At 38.4% G+C, this 26,088-nt stretch overlaps 1 protein-coding gene across 2 annotated transcripts in view; it reads left to right on the forward strand.

Moving 5' to 3' along the window:
• ATPCL (ATP-citrate synthase) overlaps positions 1-14,910 on the forward strand; it is a 551,864-nt gene extending 536,954 nt beyond the window's left edge. For both annotated transcript variants that reach the window (XM_090382775.1, XM_090382774.1), the window contains exon 27: positions 14,104-14,910. In XM_090382775.1, the coding sequence (XP_090238901.1) occupies positions 14,104-14,207 (104 nt within the window). In that variant the 3' untranslated portion in view covers positions 14,208-14,910. The remainder of the gene's footprint in view (positions 1-14,103) is intronic.
• The last annotated feature ends 11,178 nt before the right edge of the window (positions 14,911-26,088 follow it).

A 26,088-nucleotide genomic window follows, 5' to 3' on the forward strand; every position in this document is an offset into this window, starting at 1 on the left:
AGCCTTTAACCCATAGATTATTAATGTGACAGTTCAAATTAAAGTTGATAAGAAACATAACCCCAAAGTCTTTAACTTACTTTAAACCATAGCAATAACACTGATGACAAGTTTTAGTTTAAATGACAAGTTTTAGTTTGTTGTTGTTGTTAGCTTATTGGCGGCCAATGTTTATCAAAAATCTTGAGATAATTTGCATGTGTGGAAAGATATTTGGCAGTATGGTTACCAACTGCTTAGAATAGAAACCTATCATGCACAGGATCTAACAGGTGTTGGTTAAGAGAATGTACAGGATCTAACAGGTGTTGGTAAAGAGAATGTACTAGTTCAAATAGCTAATCTTTAAATATTAATGAAAGTTATTGCAGATGTCTGTGCATCACTTGAGAAGGAAAGGTAAAATTGACACCAAATTTTTATTGTTTCTGTTGGAGGCCCACCCTGCTGCAGAAATATTGCTATAAATTTGGAATGGTAGTCCCAATCCTTGTCAAAATTTTACAACTTATTTATAATATTTTTAAGTATCTTTTTACCAAATTTTATATTTATAGGTTAGTCTATTTCCCCTGTGCACCCATCCACACTTATGAAATACTGGTACATAAATCCCACTTCATGGCTGCCAGTCATGTTGCAAAATTTTGGTAAGGACTTCTTATGCATACCAAAGGAATAAGTAATTCATAATTGTTCATCTGTGTGATCTGCTTCTGGGCTGCCAAAATATTTCCACATTTTTGATTATGAGTACAAAACAAATCTACCTTACATTTAACTCTGGACATTTATGCCTGTTGATTTTTATTAAAATAACATAAATAATATTAATTTATTGTTATGAAAATACTATTAGCTTGAATTCAGGCAGATCTTGACCATGGAAACATAATTGTTATTAAAATAAATGAAATTAACTTTTAATTTTCTGAAAAATAGAATCAGTTTACCTTTCTTTGAATTGGTGCATCAATCAGTTTGGACTGGCCAGACAAGATTCTTGACACCTCCTTTGTGTTCCTCAGTTTCACACATTTGGCATAATGGAAGGTTGCATTGTCATTTTGAAAGTACCTGTCTGCAGGGATATCTGATTTGTAGCAATGTTCAGATATGCTCTGGAATTCACAGTGGGCCCCAAGGGTATGGCACGATAAACAGTTTTTGCCGTTGGTATATACTCTTCCATTGATGCTAAAAAAAAAACTGAATTATGACTCATTAAACAAAACTTACTTCCAGCACTTCTGCATCCTGCCTATGGTGCATCCTTTCATCATATGAGAAACATTTGGTTATTTGGTAATGATTACACTTGATAATCTGTTCCAGATGTAAAGTAGATCCCTGTTGCCTTGCATTTTTTGGCCACAGCCATATCCGTTCATAGATGTTTGTTTTTGGTATTTTTCCATTTTTTAAAATCTGACAGGAGTGGAATTCAATTTGGTCATTGGCTGTAATACCACATCCATGACAAGGTATAAGTTGTGTGTTTTAAAATTCCTATTTGGTTACCAGTGTTGTACTGCATTGCTAATATGGCTGTCTGTAGCCTTTCTGTTGCCATGCACATGTTTAGTCAGCCTCAGTTGACTTCTCACATCAATGAACTATTTCTGACCACAGTATTGCCATTGGCTGAATGTTATTTGGTTATTGAACTGGATTGATACAACCAAGACACATATCAGAGTTATACATGAAAATCCCAGTGGGGATTCAGTCTCTGAGCTGGCTTTGTGGTTATGATCCAGAAACAAAGCAATAGTCCTCCCGGTGGGAAAGTCCATCTCCACATCCAAAAAGGGCAAAGAAAGTCAAAACAAACATTAAGAGCATGCTGATTGTTTTCTTTGACAATAAGGGAATTGCTCATTAGGAGTTCCTTCTGCCAGAATAAACTATAAATTACCAGTTCTGCTTTGTGGAAAATGTCAGGAGAAAATTTTCAGGCAAAAAATGGATGCACTCAGGATTGGCTTCTACATCACAACAATGTGTGACTCTACACAGCTTTGTTGGTTCATCAGTCTTAAGCCAAGAACAAAAATAGCAATGATCTCACGCTTCCCTGTTCTTCGCCTGCCTCACTGATGATCTGGGGACTCCTCCATCCCCCATACTTCTGCCTTTCACCCCCCCCAGCCTTCAGTTCCCCCCACTCTATCTGTATGCCAGCACATGTCCTGCACTGTAAAACTCTTAACAATGTCTAAATTAAACTAACTACGCAAACTTTTAGGCTAGTGTCTTCCCCTACAATGCTTTTTTTTTTTTTTTTTATAAGGCCCTAGTCACTGAAATCCCAGGAAACTAGGTGGCAGGGCCTGCCAGAGTAAAAAATTCAAACTACTGTGTACCTGATCTGCCTCCACAAGGCCCACACTTGGCCTCGTGGAGGCAGACCATGTGTGGAATGGACTGTTTGACACATGGATCCAGTATCAATAAACATTTCAAATGAGCAGGTAGCTAATGCCAGAGAAGTGAGCTTAAATTTTATTTAAGCTCGCTTCTCTGGCATTTTATTGACGACACTTCTGACATTACTGTTTATACAGTAATGTCAGAAGTGTCGTCAATAAAATGAGTAAATTCAAACTGCTGGTTAGGATAAAGTAATTCTGACATAATAGGGAGTATGGAAACATGGTGCCACCTGGAGATAGATGAGAGTTCAGTACAGTATGTAAAATATATTGAGGGAAGATAGAAGGGGGGGTAGGATCGTGCTTCTTATCAAAAGTAACCTGAGCGCAGTGAATGCTTTCCCGGATTCAGACATTTTACATGCTAGTATAGAATCTGTATAGTGTGCAATAGTTGGACACAAAGGTATAATGAGAGTAGGAGTAATCTACAGGCCAGGTGATTGTGAAGGTTATGATGAGAGCCTCTACATGCAAATGGTATGGGAAAGAAAGCATCAGTCTTTTTATGGGTGATTTTAATTTGCCTGTAATTGATTGGAGCAACTGGGGAGGAAACTCCACATGGGAGAAAAAAATTTTAAATCAACTAGATGATTGTTATTTGTATCAACATGTCAGGAAAAGTACTAGGGAAAAGAATATTCTAGACCTTCTCATCACCCATGAACCAGATGGCATAATAGGGCTGACTGTACTGGAACCAATAACAGGAAGTGATCACGGAGTTCTATGGTGAACGATGAAGAGAGAGAGAGGTAGCAGTAGGCAAAGGAATGGGTTATAATTTCAGGCAGGGCCGCTGCCACCCTTTGTGCCGCCAGTAAGAGAAATCAAATTTGCCGCCCCAAAATATTTGGATTAAAAAAATAAATAAAGCATAAGCAATTATTATTAATTGAAAAAGAAAAGCATTACAACATATCTCACATATAATGAAAGAACAAAAAAAAAAAAAAAAAAAAAAAAAATCATTCTTAAATTCTGGAAATAAACTTTAAATTCTAAATCACAGTAATCATACCCACAATAATAAAATAAAAGGAAAATTATAATGTTGAAAAAATTTTTTTCCTTGCTTTAAAATGTGTGAATTTATTATTTCATTTATGTTTATTTTTTTCCAAAAGATCATTTTCTATTGAAATTATTGCCAAATTAGAGAATCGTTGAGACATTGTTGATCATAAATAATTTGACTAATTTTAATTTTGAAAAACTCTATTCACCTGAGGCAACTGAAACTGGTAAAGTTAGAAAAATTCTTAAAGCAACTGCTACATTTGGAAAATTATCTTTGAAATCGTTTTTAAAAATATATTGTAAAACTTCAAATGGAGTGATATTGTCTTTAATATAAATTTGAAGTACTCTAAGTTCATCAGATAATGTTAAACCATCAATATCGGACTCATTACAATCAATGTCACTTATTTTAATATGTAAATCTTTGCAATGATTTAATAAATTGTCATCTGACCATTTTTTGTTTTTAAATTGAGAAATATAATAAAACACTTTAAATATTTCTCCATGTTCTTTCATTTTTGCAAGCCTTTCAGTTAAGGAGAAAACTGTTGTGGCATTTGAAAGAACAAATTAATTTTGTTGTATTTCGCAAATAGCTTCATCTCTACTTTCATAATCGAAATGACATTTTTCAATCTTTTCCTTACAGTGCTTACTTCTGGAAACGACACTTCAATGACAATTAGCATTAGCATTTAGCATTAGTAGAGGCATTTGATGCAAGAAAGCAAGCTTATGCAGCATCAGCCAAAAAAAAAAAAAAAAAACCCACTTCCACTTCACCCCTCTGTTCGTTCAAAATACCTGTCCAGCTGAGCCTTAAACTTATTTAGGCTATCAACCTCCACCACAAGGGATGGCAGTCTGTTCCACCAACCAACCACCCGCTGGCTAAAGGCAAATTTCCGCACGTCTATCCTACATCTGTCTTTCCTCAATTTGAATTTATGCCCTCTCAGGTGATTTTTCTGAGCTAGAGGAAGAATCCCATCAGCATTGAGCATGCTTAAACCATTCAAGGCTTTATACACCTCTATCAGATCACCTCGCTGGTGCCTAGTCTCCAGACACTGTAATTTGCAAAACTTAAGCCTTTCTTCGTAAGAGCACCCCTTTGTTCCATTCACTAATCTTGTTGCCCTTCTCTGTACTCGTTCCAGCAGCTCTACATCCTTCTTGAAATGAGGCCTCCAGACCTGTATACAGTACTCTAGGTGTGGCCTGACCATTGCCTTATACAATGGAATAATTACCTCCTTATCCCTGCTGGAAAAATTCCTGTATATCATTGACAATACTCCATGAGCTACTCTTGCAGCCCGTCTGCACTGCTCAGAGAACTTCATATCTGCCTGCACAATCACCCCCAAGTCCCTTTCATTCTCTACCACTGTCAGTGTAGTACCACAGAGTTGATACGTTGCTCTGGGGTTGCTTTTTCCCATGTGTAGTACTTTACATTTGTCAATGTTAAACTTCATTTGCCACCTCTCAGCCCATCTGCTCAACCTTTCCAGATCCTGTTGCAGCAGCATAGTGTCAGTAGTATCCTTGACAACCCTGCCAACCTTTGTATCATCTGCAAACTTGGACATTAAGCTTGATATACCATCATCAATATCATTTATAAATACAGAAAACAATAATGGACCCAACACTGAGCCCTGAGGGACTCCACTAATAACATTAGTCCACGACGAGCAGTGTCCATTGATTACCACTCTCTGTCTTCTCCCCCTCAACCACCCCTTTATCCATAGCAGCAATTTGCCTCCAATGTCACACTGCTCCAATTTGTGTAGCAGTCTTCCATGTGCAACAGTATCAAAAGCCTTTCTAAGATCCAAGTATATAATATCAAAGTTATTCCCTGCATCCAGTTCTTTTGTGACTGCATCATAGTATCCAATCAAGTTGGTCAGGCAAGACTTCCCCTTAACAAAACCATGCTGTGTCTGAGCTATAACTGAAGTCTTGTCTAAATGATCCTGCAGTGCTTCTTTAACCAGTGCCTCCATTAATTTTCCTGGAACAGAAGTTAAGCTCACAGGTCTATAATTACTTGTGTCAGCCTTTGATCCTCCTTTGTGAATTGGGGTCACATTTGCACATTTCCAGTCTATGGGTACCTCCCTTGAGTCCAAGGAAGCTCTCATAATTATGGCTAAGGGTTTGCTTACTTCCTTTGCTGCCTCCTTTAATATAACTGGATAGATCCCATCCACCCCGGGTGCCTTTCTTGTGTTTATCTTCAACAGTTTCTCCTCCACTTTACTCCCAGTTATTTCAAGATTCTGTAGCTTACTGCTAGAGTTGAATACACCTCTGGCATTCCCCTTGCTGAATAACTCCTCATGTGTGAATGTCGATGCAAAATATTCATTTAGTTTGTTAGCTACCTGAGCAGGATCATCAACAGTTGACCCATCAATATCAAGTGGACCAATCTGATTCATCCCCTTCCTTCTAGAGTTTACATAAGTAAAGAACTCTTTGCTGTTTTTCTTTGCATCCCTTGCCAAGGATTTCTCGTAATCTGCCTTCGCCTGCCTAACCTCCTTTGTAACTTGGTTGCATATCAACTTGTATCTATCATAGGCTTCTGTGTCATGTGTTAATTTGTAAGTATCCCATGCATTTTTCTTCTCTGCCATATGCCTCATTAGTTCATCTGACATCCATTTTGGCCTAAACCTTGAACAATATTTCTTAGTTGGTATGTAAAGCCTAGTAGCTTCCAAGATAAGTTCTTTGAATGCTTCCCATTTTGAATTTGCTGTTGGTAACATCATCAGTTTTTTGTTTTTAAATTGAGAAATATAATAAAACACTTTAAATATTTCTCCATGTTCTTTCATTTTTGCAAGCCTTTCAGTTAAGGAGAAAACTGTTGTGGCATTTAAAAGAACAAATTAATTTTGTTGTATTTCGCAAATAGCTTCATCTCTACTTTCATAATCGAAATGACATTTTTCAATCTTTTCCTTACAGTGCTTACTTCTGGAAACCACACTTCAATGACAATGATAGTAGCCATGTTTTTTGGACTGCTTCCTCTGTTCTATTTTCTTGATAAATTCCGTGATATTTTGTAGACGTTCAAGAGCTTCATGTACAGGGTTGTTAAAATCAAAGTATCCCTATGTAGAGGGCTCTGGAGCGAGTTCTAAGGCTCGTACTGAAGAGAAATTTGGATAACAGTACAATAAAAAATGCGCTCGCCATTTATTGGAAAAAAAATAGTTACAAAATTTGTCACTATATGGCGCCATGGTAATATAAATCACTTGAACAGCACTACAATTGTTCAGTGTGTCCTCCATTTTGGTCAACAGTAGTTTCCATTCGAAGAACAGCATTTTCTACAGCTGAACGTAACATGTCAACTGGAATAGCCAGCACATGACTGTCTAATGCTGTCCTTCAGATCTGCCAGAGTTTTACATCCTTCCGATACACCTGGTTCTTCAAAAAACCCACAACCAGAAGTCGCATGAGGTGAGGTCCAATGATTGGGGTGGCCAAGATGTCTGGAAAACAACAGCTGATGACCTGTTCATCTGTAAAGTGTTGCTTTAGCAATCTTTGGACACAATGGTGGATGTGGGGTGGCACACCATCTTGCATGAATATGGTATGCTGAAGGCACTCACATTGTTGCAGCAGCTCTGGTATTGCGAAAGTTGCCAACATTTCATAATATCCCTGTCCAATGATGGAACAGGTGTGGGGTCCAGTCGGTGTTACCCGTTCAAAAAAAATATGGCCCAATTATGAATGTGGCCGTAAATCCACACCACACTGTCACTTTTGGAGAATGCAACGGAACCTCTTGGATAACTCAAGGATTTTCTGTTGCCCAACTGCGACAGTTATGCATATTCACTTGTGCATTTAAGCAGAAGTGGGCTTCATCACTCCAAAGGAAGTTCCATGGCCAAGTGATACCACTGTCATTTGTACCAGAAACTGCATTGCATATGTGAAATGAATATCTGCATCACCATGCTTCAGCTGCTGTAGCATGTGCATCTTGTAAGGATAGTACTGCAACACCTAATGCATTATTAGCCTTACAGTGGAATACGGCATGTCCGCTTTGCGAGAAACAGCTGGCACACTTGCACTACCACATGGAGATTGACTTGATAAATCCACAACAACCATAGCCACATCTTCAACATGAGAGGAGTCCACTCGTTTTCGACCTCTACCTGGTTGAATACCAAGATGTCCTGTCACTTCAAATTTCACAATCATTTTGCGGACAGCACAAACAGTCATAGGTCCACGTGGGCCTTATGCACTTCTCATGCCGGAATTCTCTGATAGCTGCAACTGCATTGTTGCTGTTCTGATAGTACTGCTTCACTAATAGTGCCTTTTCCTGCAATGTTTTTGACATTGCTGCTGTAGTGCAGGCAAACATCTACTGTATGATCTTGAAGACACTGCTTTGCTTTTATACAGTACAGTAGAGCTGAGTAGTGGCGCTGTGGCAATAACTTTTGCAAAGTTATTGCCAATCGTAATTTGCATAATCGTAACTAAGAATAGTTACGTGCCATACAGTGACAAATTTTGTAACTAATTTTTTTTTTTTTCCCAATAAATGGCGAGCGCATTCTTTATTGTTCCTGTTGTCCAAATTTCTCTTCAGTACGAGCCTTAGAACTCGCTCCAGAGCCCTCTACATAGGGATACTTTAATTTTAACAACCCTGTATATCAGAATCCTTTCTTTTATTTTTTTTAAGCATTTTACTTACCAGATTAATTTTATTTAAAATATCATGCCAAATTATAATCTAACAAAAATGTATAAGATGTTATTTTTAAGGCTATCGTCTTCGGTGATTATACCAAAATCAGCAAAATATTTAGCTTCTCTAGTAATTTCTAGTATTTTATTTTCAATATTTTGTGAAATTATTTCAATAATTTCATTTTTTATTTGATTACCCAATTAATGCACGATAATTTTCGATCCAGCTTTCTGAATATGGCAAATGTTTCTGCCATAACTGAATCAAATTTAGCAATTGTTTCACTAAGTTCTAAAAATCACCATTATCATTTTCATATAAATCTTTCGAAGATCTCCTGAATGCTATACATTGATTTGCTAAAAATAGTATCGTATATATTATTCTGGCTGAATACAGAACATGGGTATCTCCGTTGCGGGTTGGCCAAAAAACAAAGTGATTGTCCGGTCGAGTTCTGCAATTGGCTAATTATTGGGAACGCATAATTTACTGCATTTTGTGTTTCTGATTGTTTTATTGAATGCAAATGTGAAATGCAATTGGATGGAAATGCGAAATTATCATGCTGTTGTTCCGTTTGCAAAAGGATGGATATACGACTGTAATTGAATGGTGTATGAGTGTGGATTTTATAGCTTTGGAATACAAGTGTTTTCAGTGTGGATGTTTGAAGTATGCCAACGGGCAAGCGAGGACTGATGAGATGAGGTTTTTTTTTTTTTTTTTTTTTTTTTTTGCCTCAAATTGTTTCTTGACGATTTGGTGTTTCTCGCAGTAATTGTATCAGGTTCTCTTTATACTAGGGGAGGCAGCTGGGTCCGGACAAAACCAATGAAATCCCCTCAGTTAAAGTGCAAAGTAAGACAAAATCCCCTCAGACAAATAATAACACGAAATGTTGTCAGTGAGTGAAGTGTTCCGTAAGTGTTCATTCTTAAAGAACTACAAATACTGTAATAAGAATAAAAATTATGGTTTAAGCATTTCGTATTATTATTTGTCCAAGGGGGTTCGTCCTACTTTGCACTTTAATTGAGGGGGCTTGTCCTACTTTGCACTTTGAGGGGGCTTTGTCCTACACGCAGGGTTACGTAACAGAATGCCCAGAACACAAAAAAAAAAAAAAAAGCATTTCTGCTGATGTACATGAGCACTTCTCATTGTTAACACCTGTGAAATCGCCTAGTAATTTATGGGGTGGGGAAGAATCAGTGGTTGTATGCAGTGTTAATTTTTGTTAGCTGTTTTTAAAAAAAATTGCATTTCATTTTTGCCATTTCAGCTCAGACATATTGTGGTGTCAGGTGATACCCCCCCCCCCCCCGATAACATGCAAGTGAGGAGGAAAGCAATGAGTGGGAGGTGCCTTCACATCCTGTCACTGCCTTCTTCCTCTCTTTCTGGCCGAAGTACCGGGTTATATCCATGTTCTGGATATAATCCTGCGAAATATAAATATGAAACACGGATTCGGATAATAAGCAGATTAACATTAGTCTGCAATTTCATGTTCTGTACTATATTGATTTCAGATGAATTGTTTACGTGCCGCATTGAATACTGGTAAACGTTAACCAGTCAGGTGACCAGCGCAACTTCTGAGTATGTGGGACAAGCAGTTGGATAGGTTTTACAAGTACTGCTAAGTTGCAGACTAGTAATCCCTTTGGCTCTTAAGCAAACTCCTAGAACATCTTCTAAGCAATAGAATAGAAATTCATTACTCCAAGGCTGGCCTTCACTCTGACCCAATACGGCGTTAGAAGGGGATGCTCCACGGTGGACGCCTTAGAGAATATCGTCAAAGCAGCTACCACTACCAGCCATAAATACTTCCTTGTCATTTCAGTGGATTTTGCCGGGGCGTTTGACTCCCTCTGGTGGCCAAGCGTCCTTGGCAGACTCCGGAAAGCAAAACTACCAGCTAATTTGTACAATTGTATAAAAACCTATCTTGCAAACAGAACAGTAACCGTCAGTGCTCCGTACTGTTCAGTCACACGACCAGTCTATAGAGGATGCCCACAAGGCTCAGTACTTGGCCCACTTCTCTGGAACGTGGTGCTCGACAGCTTTCTAAACCTCGACCTTGGTAATGTGCGATCGCAGGCCTATGCGGATGACCTGATCCTGATGCTGGCGGCAGACTCAAGAACTCAACTAGAGATCTCTGCAAACCATGCTATAAATATCCTACAAGACTGGGCCACCCAAAACCACTTAAAGATATCCCCAACAAAAACCTGCTCCATCCTACTTAAAGGTTCTCTCAATATCAGAAGGCCTCCCCAGATAAAGATTCAGGAAACAACAATTAAGCTTTCCACCGAACTTAAATATCTTGGTATTCTGCTGGATAAAAATCTGTCATTCACACCCCATCTTACTTACCTCCGAAGCAAAATCAAAAAATACTCCGCACTAATAGCTAGAGTCACTCGTCGCGACTGGGGACTTAAGAAGAGGACCCTAGCCCTCTTCTATAAGGCAGTCTTCTTACCAGCAATAACATACGCATCAGGAGTCTGCTGTTACCGCCTTGTGGAACCAAAAGGAAGCTAGAGACCATTCAACGTTCAGTCCTACTAACAATCTCGAGAGCCTGCTGTACTGTAAGCACCCACGCCCTCCAGGTCCTCTTGGGTGCTCTCCCCCTTGACCTGGAGATCGTCCACTGTGGGTTGCTTTATCAACTATCCAAAGGCAAATCAATCACCTGCCTAGACTACACAACTAATCCGGCGAACGATCGTAAACTAGAGAAAAAAACGCCTTCTCACCCACCTACAGCAGGCCTGGCAAACCCGCTGGACGACTTCGACAAAAGGGGAAGTCACCCGAAGATTCATACCGGATAATCAACTAGTGTTTCCCAAAAGCCCAAACTGGTTTTCACCGGGTCTACTGACATCTTACCTGCTCACGTGACATGGCGCAATAAGAGCAAAACTCTCCAGTTTCGGATTGAGTGACACCCCTCTCTGCCACTGTGGACAGCCAGAGACGTGGGAGCACCTCATGCACCACTGCCAACTATACGAAGACCTCCGCTGCCTCTTAATAACTAGAATACGTTTCTCACCAATAAACCAAGAACAATATCTCCTGGAGAGTGAGGACAACTATAAAGCCTTAACGCAGTTTGCGCAGTTTGCTTTTTACTAGAAGAAGAACATACCCACAACCCTAGCAGGAATTTTCCCACAAACTAACCACTCATCATCCATAATAAAGATCCTTAGATGTGTCAACCAAACAAAAACCTAACAGCTACAATCTGAAAAACTAATCATTAACTTAACCTGGATCTGACCACTCACTTAAACTGGAGTCATTATCTGGACTTGACAACTCACACGGACGGGACAACATGTCCCAGCAATGGCGTACGAAAACCTGACAAAGACATTATGCAGTTTGCTGCCGAAACATCATTAGGCGATCTGAACCGGGTACCCTCACTCGGTTCACTTTCTTTCCCTTCCCTTGGCAGGGGATGGTTACTCTGTACCCTCCCCCCTGCCATCCCCCATCTTCACCTGGTGAGGCATCGGCCTGCCCCGCCGACTTTTGTGGTTATCTTCACTATTGACTCCATATTTCTGTCTTTCACCCCCCAGTCTTCAGTCTCCCTTCCCTCTCTAGCTATCTTGCGACTAGCGTTTGACCCTTGCCAAAACTACATAAGCCCCACACAAAAATTTAAAAAAAAAAAAAAAAATAATAATAATAAAAAATGAATAACCCGTATAACTTATATCTCTTTCGGTCTGACCCAATTTCTAGCGTTTCTCCCCCCCCCCCCTCCTCCACTTTTTTTTTAGGTCCTAGCCACTGAAATCTCAGGAAATTAGGTGGCAGGACCTGCCAGAGTAAATAGTAAATTTCTAAAATACTGGTGTACCTGGTCTGCCTCCACGAGGTATAGTGTGGGCAACGGTGGGTCTCATTTGAGACCCAACGGCTAAAAGACCAGATGAACAACGGTACAAAACATTACACACTACAATATCCATACACTTTTAAACCTCTGGCCTCTACAGTGTTCTGTATCACACCACAATGTATATTACGCGGAGATGGGGGAAACCCCTGGTGCCGTTAGACCCTAAAAACACTATACACTACACTATAATTCATGCTTAGTAGCAGCACTAATTGCGTGAAGGCCAGAACAATGTGCAATAAGGTGCGAACAATGCGTACCCAGTTACGTAAGTCTCTCATAATCTGTTCATTATATGGAGATTTTCTTTGTTCTACGAAAACTATTTTAAACATAATTACCAAGAGGAATTCAAAAATATATCGCTAAATAGAAAATTTCATAACGAAGTTTGTTAAACAGTGATCTGATTTGCATATGTCAAATATTTTTAGCGCCCTACTGAATTGCCGTCTGTAAGCAACACTTACCCACTTGCTGCGGCCCTGATTTCAGGAAAGGAAATTACAATGGCTTAAGATGCTACATGGCCTCTATTAACTGGGTAGATATCTCACAGAGAGCAAATACAATTATGGTATACCTTTAAAAAATTAGTCACAGAATGATTGATTATATGAATGATTATATACTGTTAAAAAAAATCCTCTATGGGGAAGATTCCAAGTTGGATGAATAAGGAAGTTGCCAGATTCTTGAGAAGAAAAAGATGGCATGGAAAAGTTACAGAGCAATAAAAAGTATTGATCTGTAATAGTACCACAGAAAAGGTTAGGCTGGCAAAGGAAGATTATGAGAAATCAGTGGAAAAGAGTGGGGATAAGAAGGAATTCTTCACATATATAAATGCAATGAAGAGAAGGACCAACCAGATCAGACCCGTATGTAATGGACATGGGATAGTATTAGATACCCCAACTGATGTTGCAGATAAATTCAACAGTTACTTTGCATCGGTATTTACAGAAGAAAAACCCTTTGTGTCAATAAGAAATTATGGGAGTGAAGTTGAAAAAAATATAATTAATGATGTTGAAATTTCACGTTTATTTAATGAAAAAACTTTTGAGCCTACAGGCCAGTAAGCCTCCTGGGGTTAATGGCATATAACCTATAATCTTATGAGAGGCGGCAAATGAGTGCATTGTACCATTGAGGCATATTATGAGAACATCAGTGGACTCAGAAGTGATTCTGTTGGATTGGAAAAGTGCCAGTGTATCTCCAATACACAAGGGCGGTTCTAAGAATGAAGTGGGAAATTACCGGCCAGTCAATCTAACTTCAGTAGTGGGGAAAATCTTGGAGACAATGATCAAGGGTGGAATTCTGAAGGATACTCAACACGGTTTTGTAAAGGGAAAATCATGCTTCACTAATCTGGTTAGCTATTTTGACAGGGTCACTCAAAAACTGGATTTAGGGAATAATTTCAACATTGTTTATTTGGATTTCAGCAAAGCATTTGACTCAGTCTCACATGAACGGTTAATTTATAAGCCGGAACAGGTTGGAATCACAGGGAAAATTCTTAGATGGATAGTGGGATGGCTTCGGGGCAGGAGCATCATCTGGTTGCATCACCCTAAGTATTTCATACTCAGGGTAATGCAACCAGATAATGCTTCTAATACAAAACTGTGTGCACATGCGCACACACAATCACAATCACACTGGTATTTGTTGATCTCATATAATGACCTTTCTGGAATTTTTAAAGTTTGGTTAACTTTCCAGCATGGAAAATGTAGTTTTGCTATAAGGTATTACTCTTATGTTGGTGCTTTACTGTGTAACAAGTATTTATTATTTTCAAGAGCACTAACAGTTTGTGCTAAACTTAAAACTAATACAATAGATACTGCTATACTGTATTCAAAATAAAATTTTTCATTTTTTTTTACTTCTTTTCATTCTCTCTCTAGGTCATTATCTTGACCAGAAAAGGTTAAAACAGGGTCTTTATCGCCACCCATGGGATGACATATCATATGTGTTGCCAGAAGCTATGCTAGAAGAATCATCTTAGAAACCTCATTTTGTAATTTGTTATTTCATTATTTCTGTTGGTGGTAGAAAGTTTGGTATATGTCTAATTAAATGTACTTTGTAATTGAGTACTGGTGATATATTATTTAAAGCTAAAAAAAACATTTAATGTTGTTTTCCAGTGGGGATGGGAGAAAAGCAGCTACTTTATGCATTTTATCACTTTAATATACACTACCAACATTCCACTTCAATTTTTTTTTTCCATATCGTCTTCACAGTAATAAAAGGGTACCTCCCTTTTGTTTGTAAAGTGTTATATTCTTTATTATTAAATCTGTTTGTTACAATATTGGCCTAACAACTTTTTATTATTCTTGAGATAGATTAATGATCAGTGTGATAATAGATTTAACAAATGACATTCAGATATACTCTAATAGTTATTTATATTGCTGTATAAGAGATTATGTAAGGCTGCACATAAATGTTATGTTTAGTTTAGTGATTGGTGATTGTATTCTGTTAAGATTTCATTCATTGCAAAAAATTATAAAACATTAAAAACCATGAGACATACAAAGTATTCATTATGTTCTGGATTTCCCAAATGTGCTCTTCCAGGAGTGAACTTTATTTATGATGATGCTGATGCATGCATGCATGCATGCATTTGAAGTTTACTCATGTATAGATTTAATATAGGTGTAGTTTTGAACATATGCTTATAGATGTACATAAGAATTGGCAGATTACTGTGAATGTGAATTTGTAAAAGTTCCTTGTTATGGTTTCAGACATGTTAGTAAAATATGTAATAAAATATAAAATGTTATGTTTTCATTTAGTCGTGGTTTCATTTAAAGTACAAACAGTTATTCCATTAACACACTATATTTCAAAAAAAAAAAGCATCTTATTTCTCTTAACATAAATTTAACTAAAATTCAATAAAGAATTTTATGAGGATGATTCACAGGAACCTGCTGGCAGCGTTGAATGTTGCGTTCACAGTCAATATACATCATCCTTAAGAATGTACAGAATCACACTTCTACGGTTAAGCCTGAAGACTGAGATTCAGTTTGTAATTAATTTTTGAATTGGGGGAGGGGGTTTAAACTAACAGAATGTACTAAAATTTATTGCAGAATATTAATACAGAGTGGTGATGGACTGAGTTGGTTTTGCATTAACAACATCCCCTTTTGTAGGAAAGAGGATGATCTGTTATATTAGTGAAGGCTCAAAGTTTGAAAAGGCTGATATAAGATTGTAGTTTGCATATGTCATGATCAATTTTTGAGTGTCTGTAAGGAAGAGTGGATCAGCATTGAGGTCATTCAAACTTCGAATGTGGAATGATTGTAGAGGTAAAACATGTAGGTGCCAGCATCTCAACAACAGCCAACATGGTTAAGTGCTCATGTTCTGTGGCGTCACACATCTACTGTGATTGACTCAACAGTGGTTGAACAATCATGATAGAAAGGTAAGAATGTGTGGGGACAACCATGTGTGGTCAATGCACCTAGTGTGCATCCTGTACCTCATCTTGTAGCAGCACAGTGACCCTGCAAATCATCCAGTTCAACTGGGTGGTTAGCTCAGCTATTCAGCTTCAACACTGGACCATCATATGGAAATCTGTCATGTTTGTTTGATGAATCCTGTTTCTAACTATCCTGCTGATAAGTATATCTGTATTTGGAGAAAGCAGCATGAGGTCATGGCACCTGGATGCACTATTGGTGTTCAACAGGCTAGAAGCAGTGGTATTATGGTTTGGGGACTATTTTAATGGCATGCCCTGGATCCTACAATCACCATTAATCAATGACTCCATGGGAATTCTTACCTTTCTATCATCATCACTGACCATGTATACCACTTCATTGGGCCTGACATAGCCAGGAATGGTCAGAAGTGTGATTGCAGTAGCACACGCTCTTTGAGTGGACCGAGAGGCGCCTCCGTAGCCAGGTGGGAAGGAGCAGCAGTGCATAGCACACGCTTCCTGATTAGACCTGGGTTCGAGCCTGTCACCACCAAATACGGAGGATGCGGAAAGGTCAAGGAATGACCACCGCATATCCCAGAGCAGTATGGCCTTAGTTGCTAATGCTCCTAAAAACCAAATAACAACAATAACGAGTGGACCGAGATTCGAGCCCATAACTGCTAAATACGATTAACATTTGTATTGATGATTTATTGTGAACTCCACTGACCTGGTTGGTCATGCCAGAGTATAAACAAGAACAGAACCCCTTCGTGATAACAGTATATCCAGATATCTCTGGCATCTCTCAATAAGACACCATACAATGCCATCAGGTCCAGCAGATTGCTTGCTAACTGGTTTCAAGAACATAACAATGAATTCAACATCCTCCCATGCCCATTCAGTTTACCTGAACTCAAGCCAATATCTGTAAAAAAAAGTTTTTAATATTTTAAAATTCTCTTTGTACTTTTTTACCAATGCTTGACCTTTTCTAGTCAAATGCAATACTAATTAAATCCGCTATTTTTTAATTTTAAAAGTTTTAATACGAGTGGATACTACCCATCTAGTGACATTTGTTTATAGCAAGCATATGTGCAGAGGGCAGTTTATCAGTTATGGATCAGTGCATACTCCTGGCATTTATACAGCATGGCATGTGTTATTTAATAGGGTGCAGTCCCGCTCCACTTCTGTGTGTGGCATACAGAAATTTCAGATAAATGGACAAATTTTTATACCTATATGGAGTATAGAAAAATATTTGATAAAATTATTAATGAAATTAAATTGTTCATAGATATGATTCTGAAACTGTGTACCTGTTATTCAGAATTAACCTTTTAAAACAGCAACCTACAGTGACAGTGTAATTTTCTCTTACAACATTCTATTTGCTTCTCAAACACAAGCCATATTTCAACATGCACTGCAGGAGCAATATTAGCTTTTTTTTTTTTTTCACCTTGCTATCACTACCTATGTCTTCATAGGTCATATTTTAAGGATAGGAAGGCCAAAAAATTTCACCAAGAAAAATCCAAACTACAGGGTTCTGGTAATATATACCTCCAGTGGTCAGTTTAGTGCCACATAGACAGTCTGTTATCCTTTATCAAATCTTATCGCTGCTTATTCCACATTTCTGGCTGTTTTTTTTTTTTTTTGTCAAATTTTCACCTTCATGAGATACCATAACAACTGTGAATACTAATCACCAGTCAGTGGTTGGGGTGCACCCTGAAATAGTTAGGGTGCTCCCTAACTATTTCAGGTCATTGTCTTTAACATCAAAAGGAGAATCAACATAACTTTAGCTTCAAGATAAATAATCCTTGACTGTCATTTTACCACTCTTAAAATGCCTCCACCTCCTAAATACCGGTACCCTACTTAATACATCTGATCCATAAGCATCCTGGATAAGCTTTAGTGCTTTGTGGTCACTTTTTAATAGCTTCAAACAAAATGCATAGCTTTGCCTTAAAGTATGCAGAATATCTTCCGTGTTTCAAAACATACTTTAGTTTCAGTATGACTGCAAACACAACTAGATTCATTTCTACCATACAAATTCAGTATCCCCATCGACCACTGCCACATGACAATATGACTGCTGCCATACTGCAGCCTCTTATGTGTGGTAACTAACAGGAAAATAATGAAAGAAAAAAGTAAAACAAAAGAACTAAAATATAATAGCCTAGAAATATTTTTAAAAAGTAATAGTTCTTTAAAAAAGGAGTATATTTGAAAGGTAACACCTTTTGTCCTTTTTTTGTCATTTTATCGTGCCAGTTAATTCACTTGGCTGTCTGGACCTGTGTCAGTTGAGTACCTAGGCAAAATACAAAATGTTTGCTACAAAACTACATATGGGCATGACTTTATTGTGGCAAACATGAATAATATTGAAATTAATTGCTTGAGATGTTTGCTTAATGGAAAGAACTGGGGATCCTGATAAGCTATTCTTCCGAATATTAGACCAGAAATAATTTTTAATGAGGCTTCATGTGATGGAACTTTGCTCACTGCTGCCAAACTGCAAAAAAATTGGTGCATTTTTATATTGGGATATGATTGCACAGATGAGTAGTTATTTAACAGTTTTTACTTCAGAATTATTGAGTGTATAACTTAAAATTCCAGTTTAGCAAATGCACCTTGTTTGACAGCAAGTAGCAGCAAAATTTATTTTAAAAAAAAATTCTATATATATAAAGAGTGTATCATAACATGTGGTACCCTCTTCAGAGATAGATTTAGGACCTAAAAATTAAAAAGTTCATGTAAAACGTAAGTCCAATTTTGCCTTGTTTCCGAGTTACAGCCATTTTTTTGTTCCAGCAACTCTTTCTGCAAGTTGTGTTACCATAGCTGGCTCCATTCAACTGTTTACAAACAATGCCTGACATATAGAGGGCTTTGCTGTAGTGTTCTTTAGATTTCAGGATTAGTTCTAGTGACAAGGGCACTACATTTGGAGCTTGTTATAATATTTTGATACTATGCATTTGCTATGATAATGGAGGCTTATTCAAATTGAGAGATGACAAACATGCATCTCATGTATTGACTTGTTAGATGCAATGCAGCCAAGGCATGATCAGTCCTGCATACAGACCAGTTTAAATGAACTAGTTTCTCTATGCATGCAGAAACTGGTTCATTTAAAAATGAGTTTCAGATGGTGGTAGAGCTATCAGCACCAGAACTCTTGATTTGGAAGAACATCATCAATCACATTGAAGAAAACGATGGTGACAGCACCTGAAAGATAGCAACAGCAGAGAATGTGGGACATAACTGGAGAATTTTACAGAACCAACAGTTTGATCCATATCTTTAGAGAGTACAAGGACTTACTGAAACTGTCTTTTCACCGTGAACAGCTTTTTGTACTTGTTTCTGCAGATGTGTGCTCATCAGCATTTCCTATCTGATATTGTTTACTGATGAAGCTGAATTTACTAAGGAGAGTGTGGCCAATTATCACCACTCATTGATGAGCCGAAAAATGCCCCATGCCATTGTTCAATCAAGACACCAGCATGAATGTTGAATTCATGTTGAGGAATAATATATAGTTGGAGACAATTTAATTAGGCCTATTGTTCTACCTGGGAGATTAACAGGGGCATCCTACTGCAATTTTTAAGACAGCATTTAAATGAGTTGTTTTGAAGAAACATGATGTCATTCATTGCCTGTGGTTTAAGCACAATGGTAGTCTGCCTCAATTTATCCATATCGCTAGAAAATTTCTGGATGAGAAATTCCATATAGGTCGTGCATGACCCATTTCCTGGCCTGCATGCTCCGCAAACCTGAATCCACTCAATTTTTACTTGTGGAGCCATCTGAAAGCCATCGTTTATTCCATATACCAATTGATAACATTGAAATGCTCCACCAACTTGTGGAACAAGGCTACCAGCCAATCTAACAGACACATGGAACTTTTGAATGAGTCAGGCCTGTGAGTAGGTGTTTGCAGGCTTCTATTCAGGCACGTGTTGATCACGTTGAGCGTATCTTGTAAATGTAAGCAGTTAGTTGCTGGAAGCAAAGCAAAATCTGACCTATGTTTACCAGAACTTTTATAATTTTTAGGTTCTAAACCCATCCCTGAAGTGGGTCCTGCATGCACACACCGAGTAATCACTGAATTACGTAACCGTTTACTTAATACTGTGTTGGACCACAGTTCGCACATGGATAACACCTCTGTTCACCTAGGCATTGGATGATGGATATACTAACTTCAAACACAAAGAAACCGGTCTATCTGTGGAGAGAAAAATATATCCCCTTCCCGATATAGGGTGAATATACACCGAATTATAACTACCTACCTAATATCATGTTGGTCCATGGTTTGCATGGATAACACTGCTATTCAACTCTGCATTCCACCAGCCCTCTGAAGATGTCCATAGGATCTGCAGCCATGCTGCCTGCAAGGCTTTCCACATACACTGGTGTTCAAAGAAAGTGCATCACCTAGGAATTTCACATTTCTAACCCTTTTTTGCAATGGTATGTCACATTAATGACTAGCATCACAAATAGAAATGAAAACAAACGATTATTAATAGTTAAGGCAGAACTAAGTAATATTAGACAGGTGCATTTTCATATGCCTGACTGTTCCAAAATATCCCACAGATGTTCACCTGCATTGAGGTCAGACAAATTTGGAAGCTAATTAAGATGGGTCATATCTTCACTGTTCCTCAAACCACTTGTGCACAGTGCTGGCCTGATCAAATGTCCTGTTGTCTGTTTTCCTCTGGTCAAACTCCCTGTAATTGCGAGCTATCTTCCTGAGTGCCAGGAGTTCCTGCTCAGCGTGTCAACGCATTCATCAATCCTCTGGTTTAGGCCTAAATGGATGTCAGATGAACTAAAGATACATACGGCAGAGAAGAAAAATGCATGGGATACATATAAATTAATGGTTGACATGGAAGCCAATGATAGATATAAGCTGGTCTGTAATCAAGTCACAGGAAATTAGGCAGGCAAAGGCAGATTATGAGAAATCTTTTGCAAAGAAAAACAAAGTTTTTTACCTATGTAAACTCTAGAAGGAAAGGGATGAATCAGATGTTGATGATCCTGCTCAGGTGGCTAACAAACTAAAGGAGTAATTTACATCTACATTCACACATGAGGAATTATTCAGGGAAGGCAATGCCAGAGGTGAGTTAAACTCTGGCAGTGAGATAGATTATTTTGTAAAAACAGGAAAGTGGAGGAGAAATTGTTGAACATAAACATAAAAAAAAGGCGCCCAGGGTGGATGGGATCTATCTAATTAATATTAAAGGAGTAAGCAAACTCTTAAACATAATTATGAGAGCTTCTTTGGACCCAGGTTGAGGTGCCCATAGACTGGAGATGTGCAAATGTGACCACAATTCACAAAGGAGGATCAAAGGGTGACACAAGTAATTATAGACCTGTTAATTTAACTTCTATTGCAGGGAAATTAATGGAGGCACTGGTTAAAGAAGCACTGCAGGATCATCTAGACAAGACTTCAGTTTAATCTCGGACACAGTATGGTTTTGATAAGGGACCTGACCAATTTGATTGGATACTATGATGTGGTCACAAGGGAACTGGATGACCACATCATAGTATCCAATGATACTTTTCTGTATTTTACATATACAGAAAACAACAATGGATCCTGAGGGACTCCACTAATAACATTAGTCCATGATGAGCAATGTCCATTGATTACCACTCTCTGTCTTCTCCCACTCAACCATCCCTTTATTCATAGCAGCAATTTGCCTCCAATGCCACACTGCTCCAATTTGTTCAGCAGTCTTCTATGTGCAACAGTATGGTTGAGTGGGAGAAGACAGAGAGTACTAATCAGTGGACATTGCTCATCGTGGACTAATATTATTAGTGGAGTCCCTCAGGATCCATTGTTGTTTTCTGTATTTGTAAATGACATTGATGATGGTATATCAAGCTTAATGTCCAAGTATGCAGACAATACGAAGGTTGGCAGGGTTGTTAAAGACACTAATGACAGTACGCTTCTGCAACAGGATCTAGAAAAGTTGAGCAGATGGGCTGAGAGGTGGCAAAAGAAGTTTAACATTGAGAAATGTAAAATATTACATATGAGAAGCAGTAACCCCAGAGTAATATATCAACTCTGTGATACTACACTGAGAGTGGTAGAGAACGAAAAGGGCCTGGCTGTAATTGTGCAGGCAGATGTGAAGTTTTCTTAGCAGTGCAGATGGTCTGCAAGAGTAGCTCATGATGTCTTGTCAAGGATATACAGGAATTTTTCTATTAGGGATAAGGAGGTGATTATCCCCTAGTATAAAGCAATGGTCAGGTCACACCTTGAATACTGATACAGGTCTGGAAGCCTCATTTTAAGAAGGATGTAGAGCTGTTGGAACGAGTACAGAAAAGGGCAACACGATTAGTGAATGGAACAAAGGGTTGCTCTTACGAGAAAGGCTTAAGTTTTGCAAATCACAGTGTCTGGAGACTAGGCACCTGTGAGGTGATATGATTAAGGTGTATAAAGCCTTGAATGGTTTGAGCATGCTCAATGCTGATGGGATTCTTCCTCTAGCTCAGAGTAATCACCTGAGAGGGCATAAATCCAAATTGAGGAAAGACAGATGTAGGATGTGTGGAAGTTTGCCTTTAGCCAGTGGGTACTTGGTTGGTGGAACAGACTTCCATCCTTTGTTGTGGAAGTTGATAGCCTAAATAAATTTAAGGCTGAGCTGGACAGGTATTTTTTTTTTTTTTTTGGCTGATGCTGCATAAGCTTGCTTTCTTGCATCATATGCCTCTACTAATGCTAATGCTAATGCTCTGCTTCTAGGTCTCATAACTGCTGTGGCTGTCAGCTTTTTTGAGGATGGTCTTCACTTTTCTGATCACTTCTTCCTTCTGTTGGCCCATTGTTATTGGGTCAGTTGGCCTATTTTCACTCTTATCTCTTATATTTTCTGGTATAGCCTTCTTTCATAGGCTGTTGGTTCCTTGTCTTTATGTTATGTTGGTCTCTGGTTTCCCTTCCAGTAATAATGGTGGCTGCTACAGTGGACAGAGTAAATGACTGTTTGGATGGTGTCTAGTGCTACTTCGTTGTTCTTCAGTTATTGAACCGGATGCAAAAAATAATTTTGATATCATATACTTCGATTTCAGGAAACATTTTGATCATGTTGCATATAAAAGACTACTGTACAAATTGCACCAGTATGGCATTAAGGGCAAATAACTGTTATGGATAATGGGCTGATTCAGTGGTAGACGACAGGATGGTAATCAATGAACACTGCTCTTCATGGATTAATGTTATTAGTGGAGTACTCCAGCGTCCGGCCCATTGTTGTTTTCTGTATTTATATATGATTTTGATGAATGTATATTAGGCTTAATGTCCAAGTTTGCAGACGATATGAATGTTGGCATTGTTGTTACTGACAGTAAGGAGAGTATATTACTACAACAGGATCTAGAAAATTTGGATAAATGGGTTGAGAGGTGGCAACTAAAGTTTAAGATTGACAAATGCCAAGTGCTCCATATGGGTAGCAGTAACTGCAGAATAACGCACCAAATGTTCAGTACCACACTCAAGATAGTGGAGAATGAGAAAGACCTGGAGGTTATTGTACAGTGGATATGAAGTTTTCTGAGCAATGCAGGCAGGCTGCCATAACACTTTATGGGGTCTTGTCAATAATACATAGGAATGTTGCTAGCAGGTATAAGGGAGCGATGGTCAGGCCACACCTTGAGTATTGCATTCAGGTCTACAGGCCTCATTTTAGGAAGGACGTAGAGCTGCTGAAACGAATACAGAGAAGGGAAACGAGCAGGAGCGGATTAAGGTCGGTTGAGGCCCCGGGCGCAGAAGAAAATATTGGGCCCCTTAAAAAAAAGAGAGAGACAGGGAAAATAAAAATACATGTTAACCAATTTTTTAAATAAATAAAAAATATTATGTACTATTAATGTTTTATTTCCAATAAAATTTGAATATAATATATGTATAGTATAGTTAATAATATCATAATAATAATCACAAAGTTTTGAACTAATATGTTCAACTAATTTGTTGGGGTTTTTGGGTGGGCCCTTCAGAAGTCGGGGCCCAGGGCGCGCGCCCGGTGCGCCCGCCGTTAAATCCGCCTCTGGAAACGAGACTGGTAATGAGAACATAGGGGTGTTCTTACCAAGAAAGTCCTAAGTTTTTCAAATTGCAGCGTCTGGAAACTAGCCACCTGCAAGGTGATCTTACTGAGGTGTATAATGCATTGAATGGTTTGAGAAAGCGCTATGCTGGTGGAATTCCTCCTCTTGCTCAAATTACGCACTTGAGGGGGCACAAATTCAAATTGAGGAAAGACAGTTGTAGAATATGTGTGCAGAAATTTGCCGCTAACCATCGGGCAGTTGATTGTTGGAACAAACTTCCATCTGTCATTGTGGAAGGTGATAGCTTGAATAAATTCAAGGAAATACTGGATAGACTTTGGGAGCGAATAGATGGATGAAATTGGAAGTGTTGTTTTTTTTGGCTAATGCTGTATAAACTTGCTTTCTTGCATAATATTCCTCTACTATTGCTAATGGGCTAATCTCTAATTATTCGGTTATTGTGGTGGCCTGTGACCTGCCATTGGATTCTCGATTTGTGCTTGCGATTTCTTCTATTCTAAATGTTGCGATTTCGCCTGTTTACATTTCAGCTACTCCGGGTAGTAATTCTTTTACTTGCCGTTAATACTCCAGTTCTGGTTCCGTTGTGTCTGTATTCTTTGTTGCTTGTTGTTGGTCGCTGACATCCTACTTGATTTTTTCAAAGATTATAGGAGCTGTTTCTTCATGATTACCCGTCTCTGGTCTGCTATTCGCTGTTTCGAAGCCTGAGCAGTGGGAATCGTCCTGAACATTTCACTCTCCTCTATATTTCTCTCTCTAGGTTCGTTACTTTGTAGAAAGTCCTCATGATGAACATATTCATTTCGATGCTCCACTTCATGCATTCGCTTGTTTTTTCCCTCCTGACGGGTCACTCTCTCAGTTGTCCAGGAAACACTTCCAGTTGGTTGGACCGGATAGCCTTGCCCTTCAGTTGTGATAGCCATACAGGAGCCAGCGCTACTCGCTTCAATATCGTTGCAGGAAACTCTCTCCGAACCAATACCTATGCCTAAAGCCTAAACGCGAGTGACTTTATCTTGCATCACACTTAATGCCATCTGTTCAATATTTCTGCAGCTCATCTTCATCCAGTTATGGAGGCGGACGTGTTTTAGATTTGACATCATTCGTCAATGGTAGTTTGTGGAGCAACACCAGATGTGCCACTTTCTACCTTAGCAGTCACTTTGACTTTGGAGAATAGATTCAATGAAGCGACTTTCGCATTTTTTTTTTTTTTTTCTCTCCTGCCTTTTTTTTTTTTTTTCTCCCAGCATTGGAATTTGAACTTGGTCTATTATATCGGTGGTCCAGCGTCGTAACCACTGTGCTAATCGTGCCTATTTATTTATTATTCTTATTCTTATTATTATTTTCATTTAATAGCAGTATGATTTTAGTATTATAATTTTCATTTAGTTGTAGTGATTTTTGATCAACGAAACAATCAACGAAAAAAAAAAAATCATTCGCTATCACATTTCCATTACTTGCAATAATACATTAACTATTTCTTCAATTTATTCAAATTACCCACTAAACTACAACATATGGAAGTTTCTACCAAAAATCAAGAATCCTCTGGCTGAAGACAAACTTCTGTACATCCTACAACCATCCTTCCTCTTGCTCAATTTGCATTTATACCTCTCATGTGTATAATCTGAACAAGGTGAAGAATACCATCAGCACTTAGCTTGCTGAATCCATTCAGAGCCTTACCTCTATCAGTTCATCTCATATCTGACTGCACAATTTCTCTGAAGTTGTTTTCGTTTTCTGCTGTCCTGAAAACAGTACCACACAGTTGTTACATAAACCTCGGATTTCTGCTACTCATATGTAGTACCTTACACTCTTGAATTCAAGCTCCATCTGCCATTTCTCAACCATCTGCCTAATTGGTTTAAATCTTGATTATTGTCTTTCACCTTTATAACCCGAGGGACTCACTTCTGGTGAGTATTGGCTTGGCACACCCATGGTCCTGAGCTGGATATCATTATTCTTCTCTTTCTTGGTGATTCCTTTCTACTTCTCTCTCTCTCTCTCTCAGGGTAACTCAGAATTTTTTTTTTTTTTTTTTTTTGTTTTTTTTGTTTTGGCTGGTGCAGCATAAGTCTCAGGCTTCCTTGTACATTGCTAATAATTGGCATATTGCTAATAATAACAATATCTTCAAAGATACAAATGTTAAAGACAC

Source organism: Mastigoproctus giganteus, chromosome 10 (genome assembly GCF_048544385.1).
Source record: "Mastigoproctus giganteus isolate SK-2022 chromosome 10, ASM4854438v1, whole genome shotgun sequence".
Lineage (NCBI taxonomy): Eukaryota > Metazoa > Arthropoda > Arachnida > Uropygi > Thelyphonidae > Mastigoproctus > Mastigoproctus giganteus.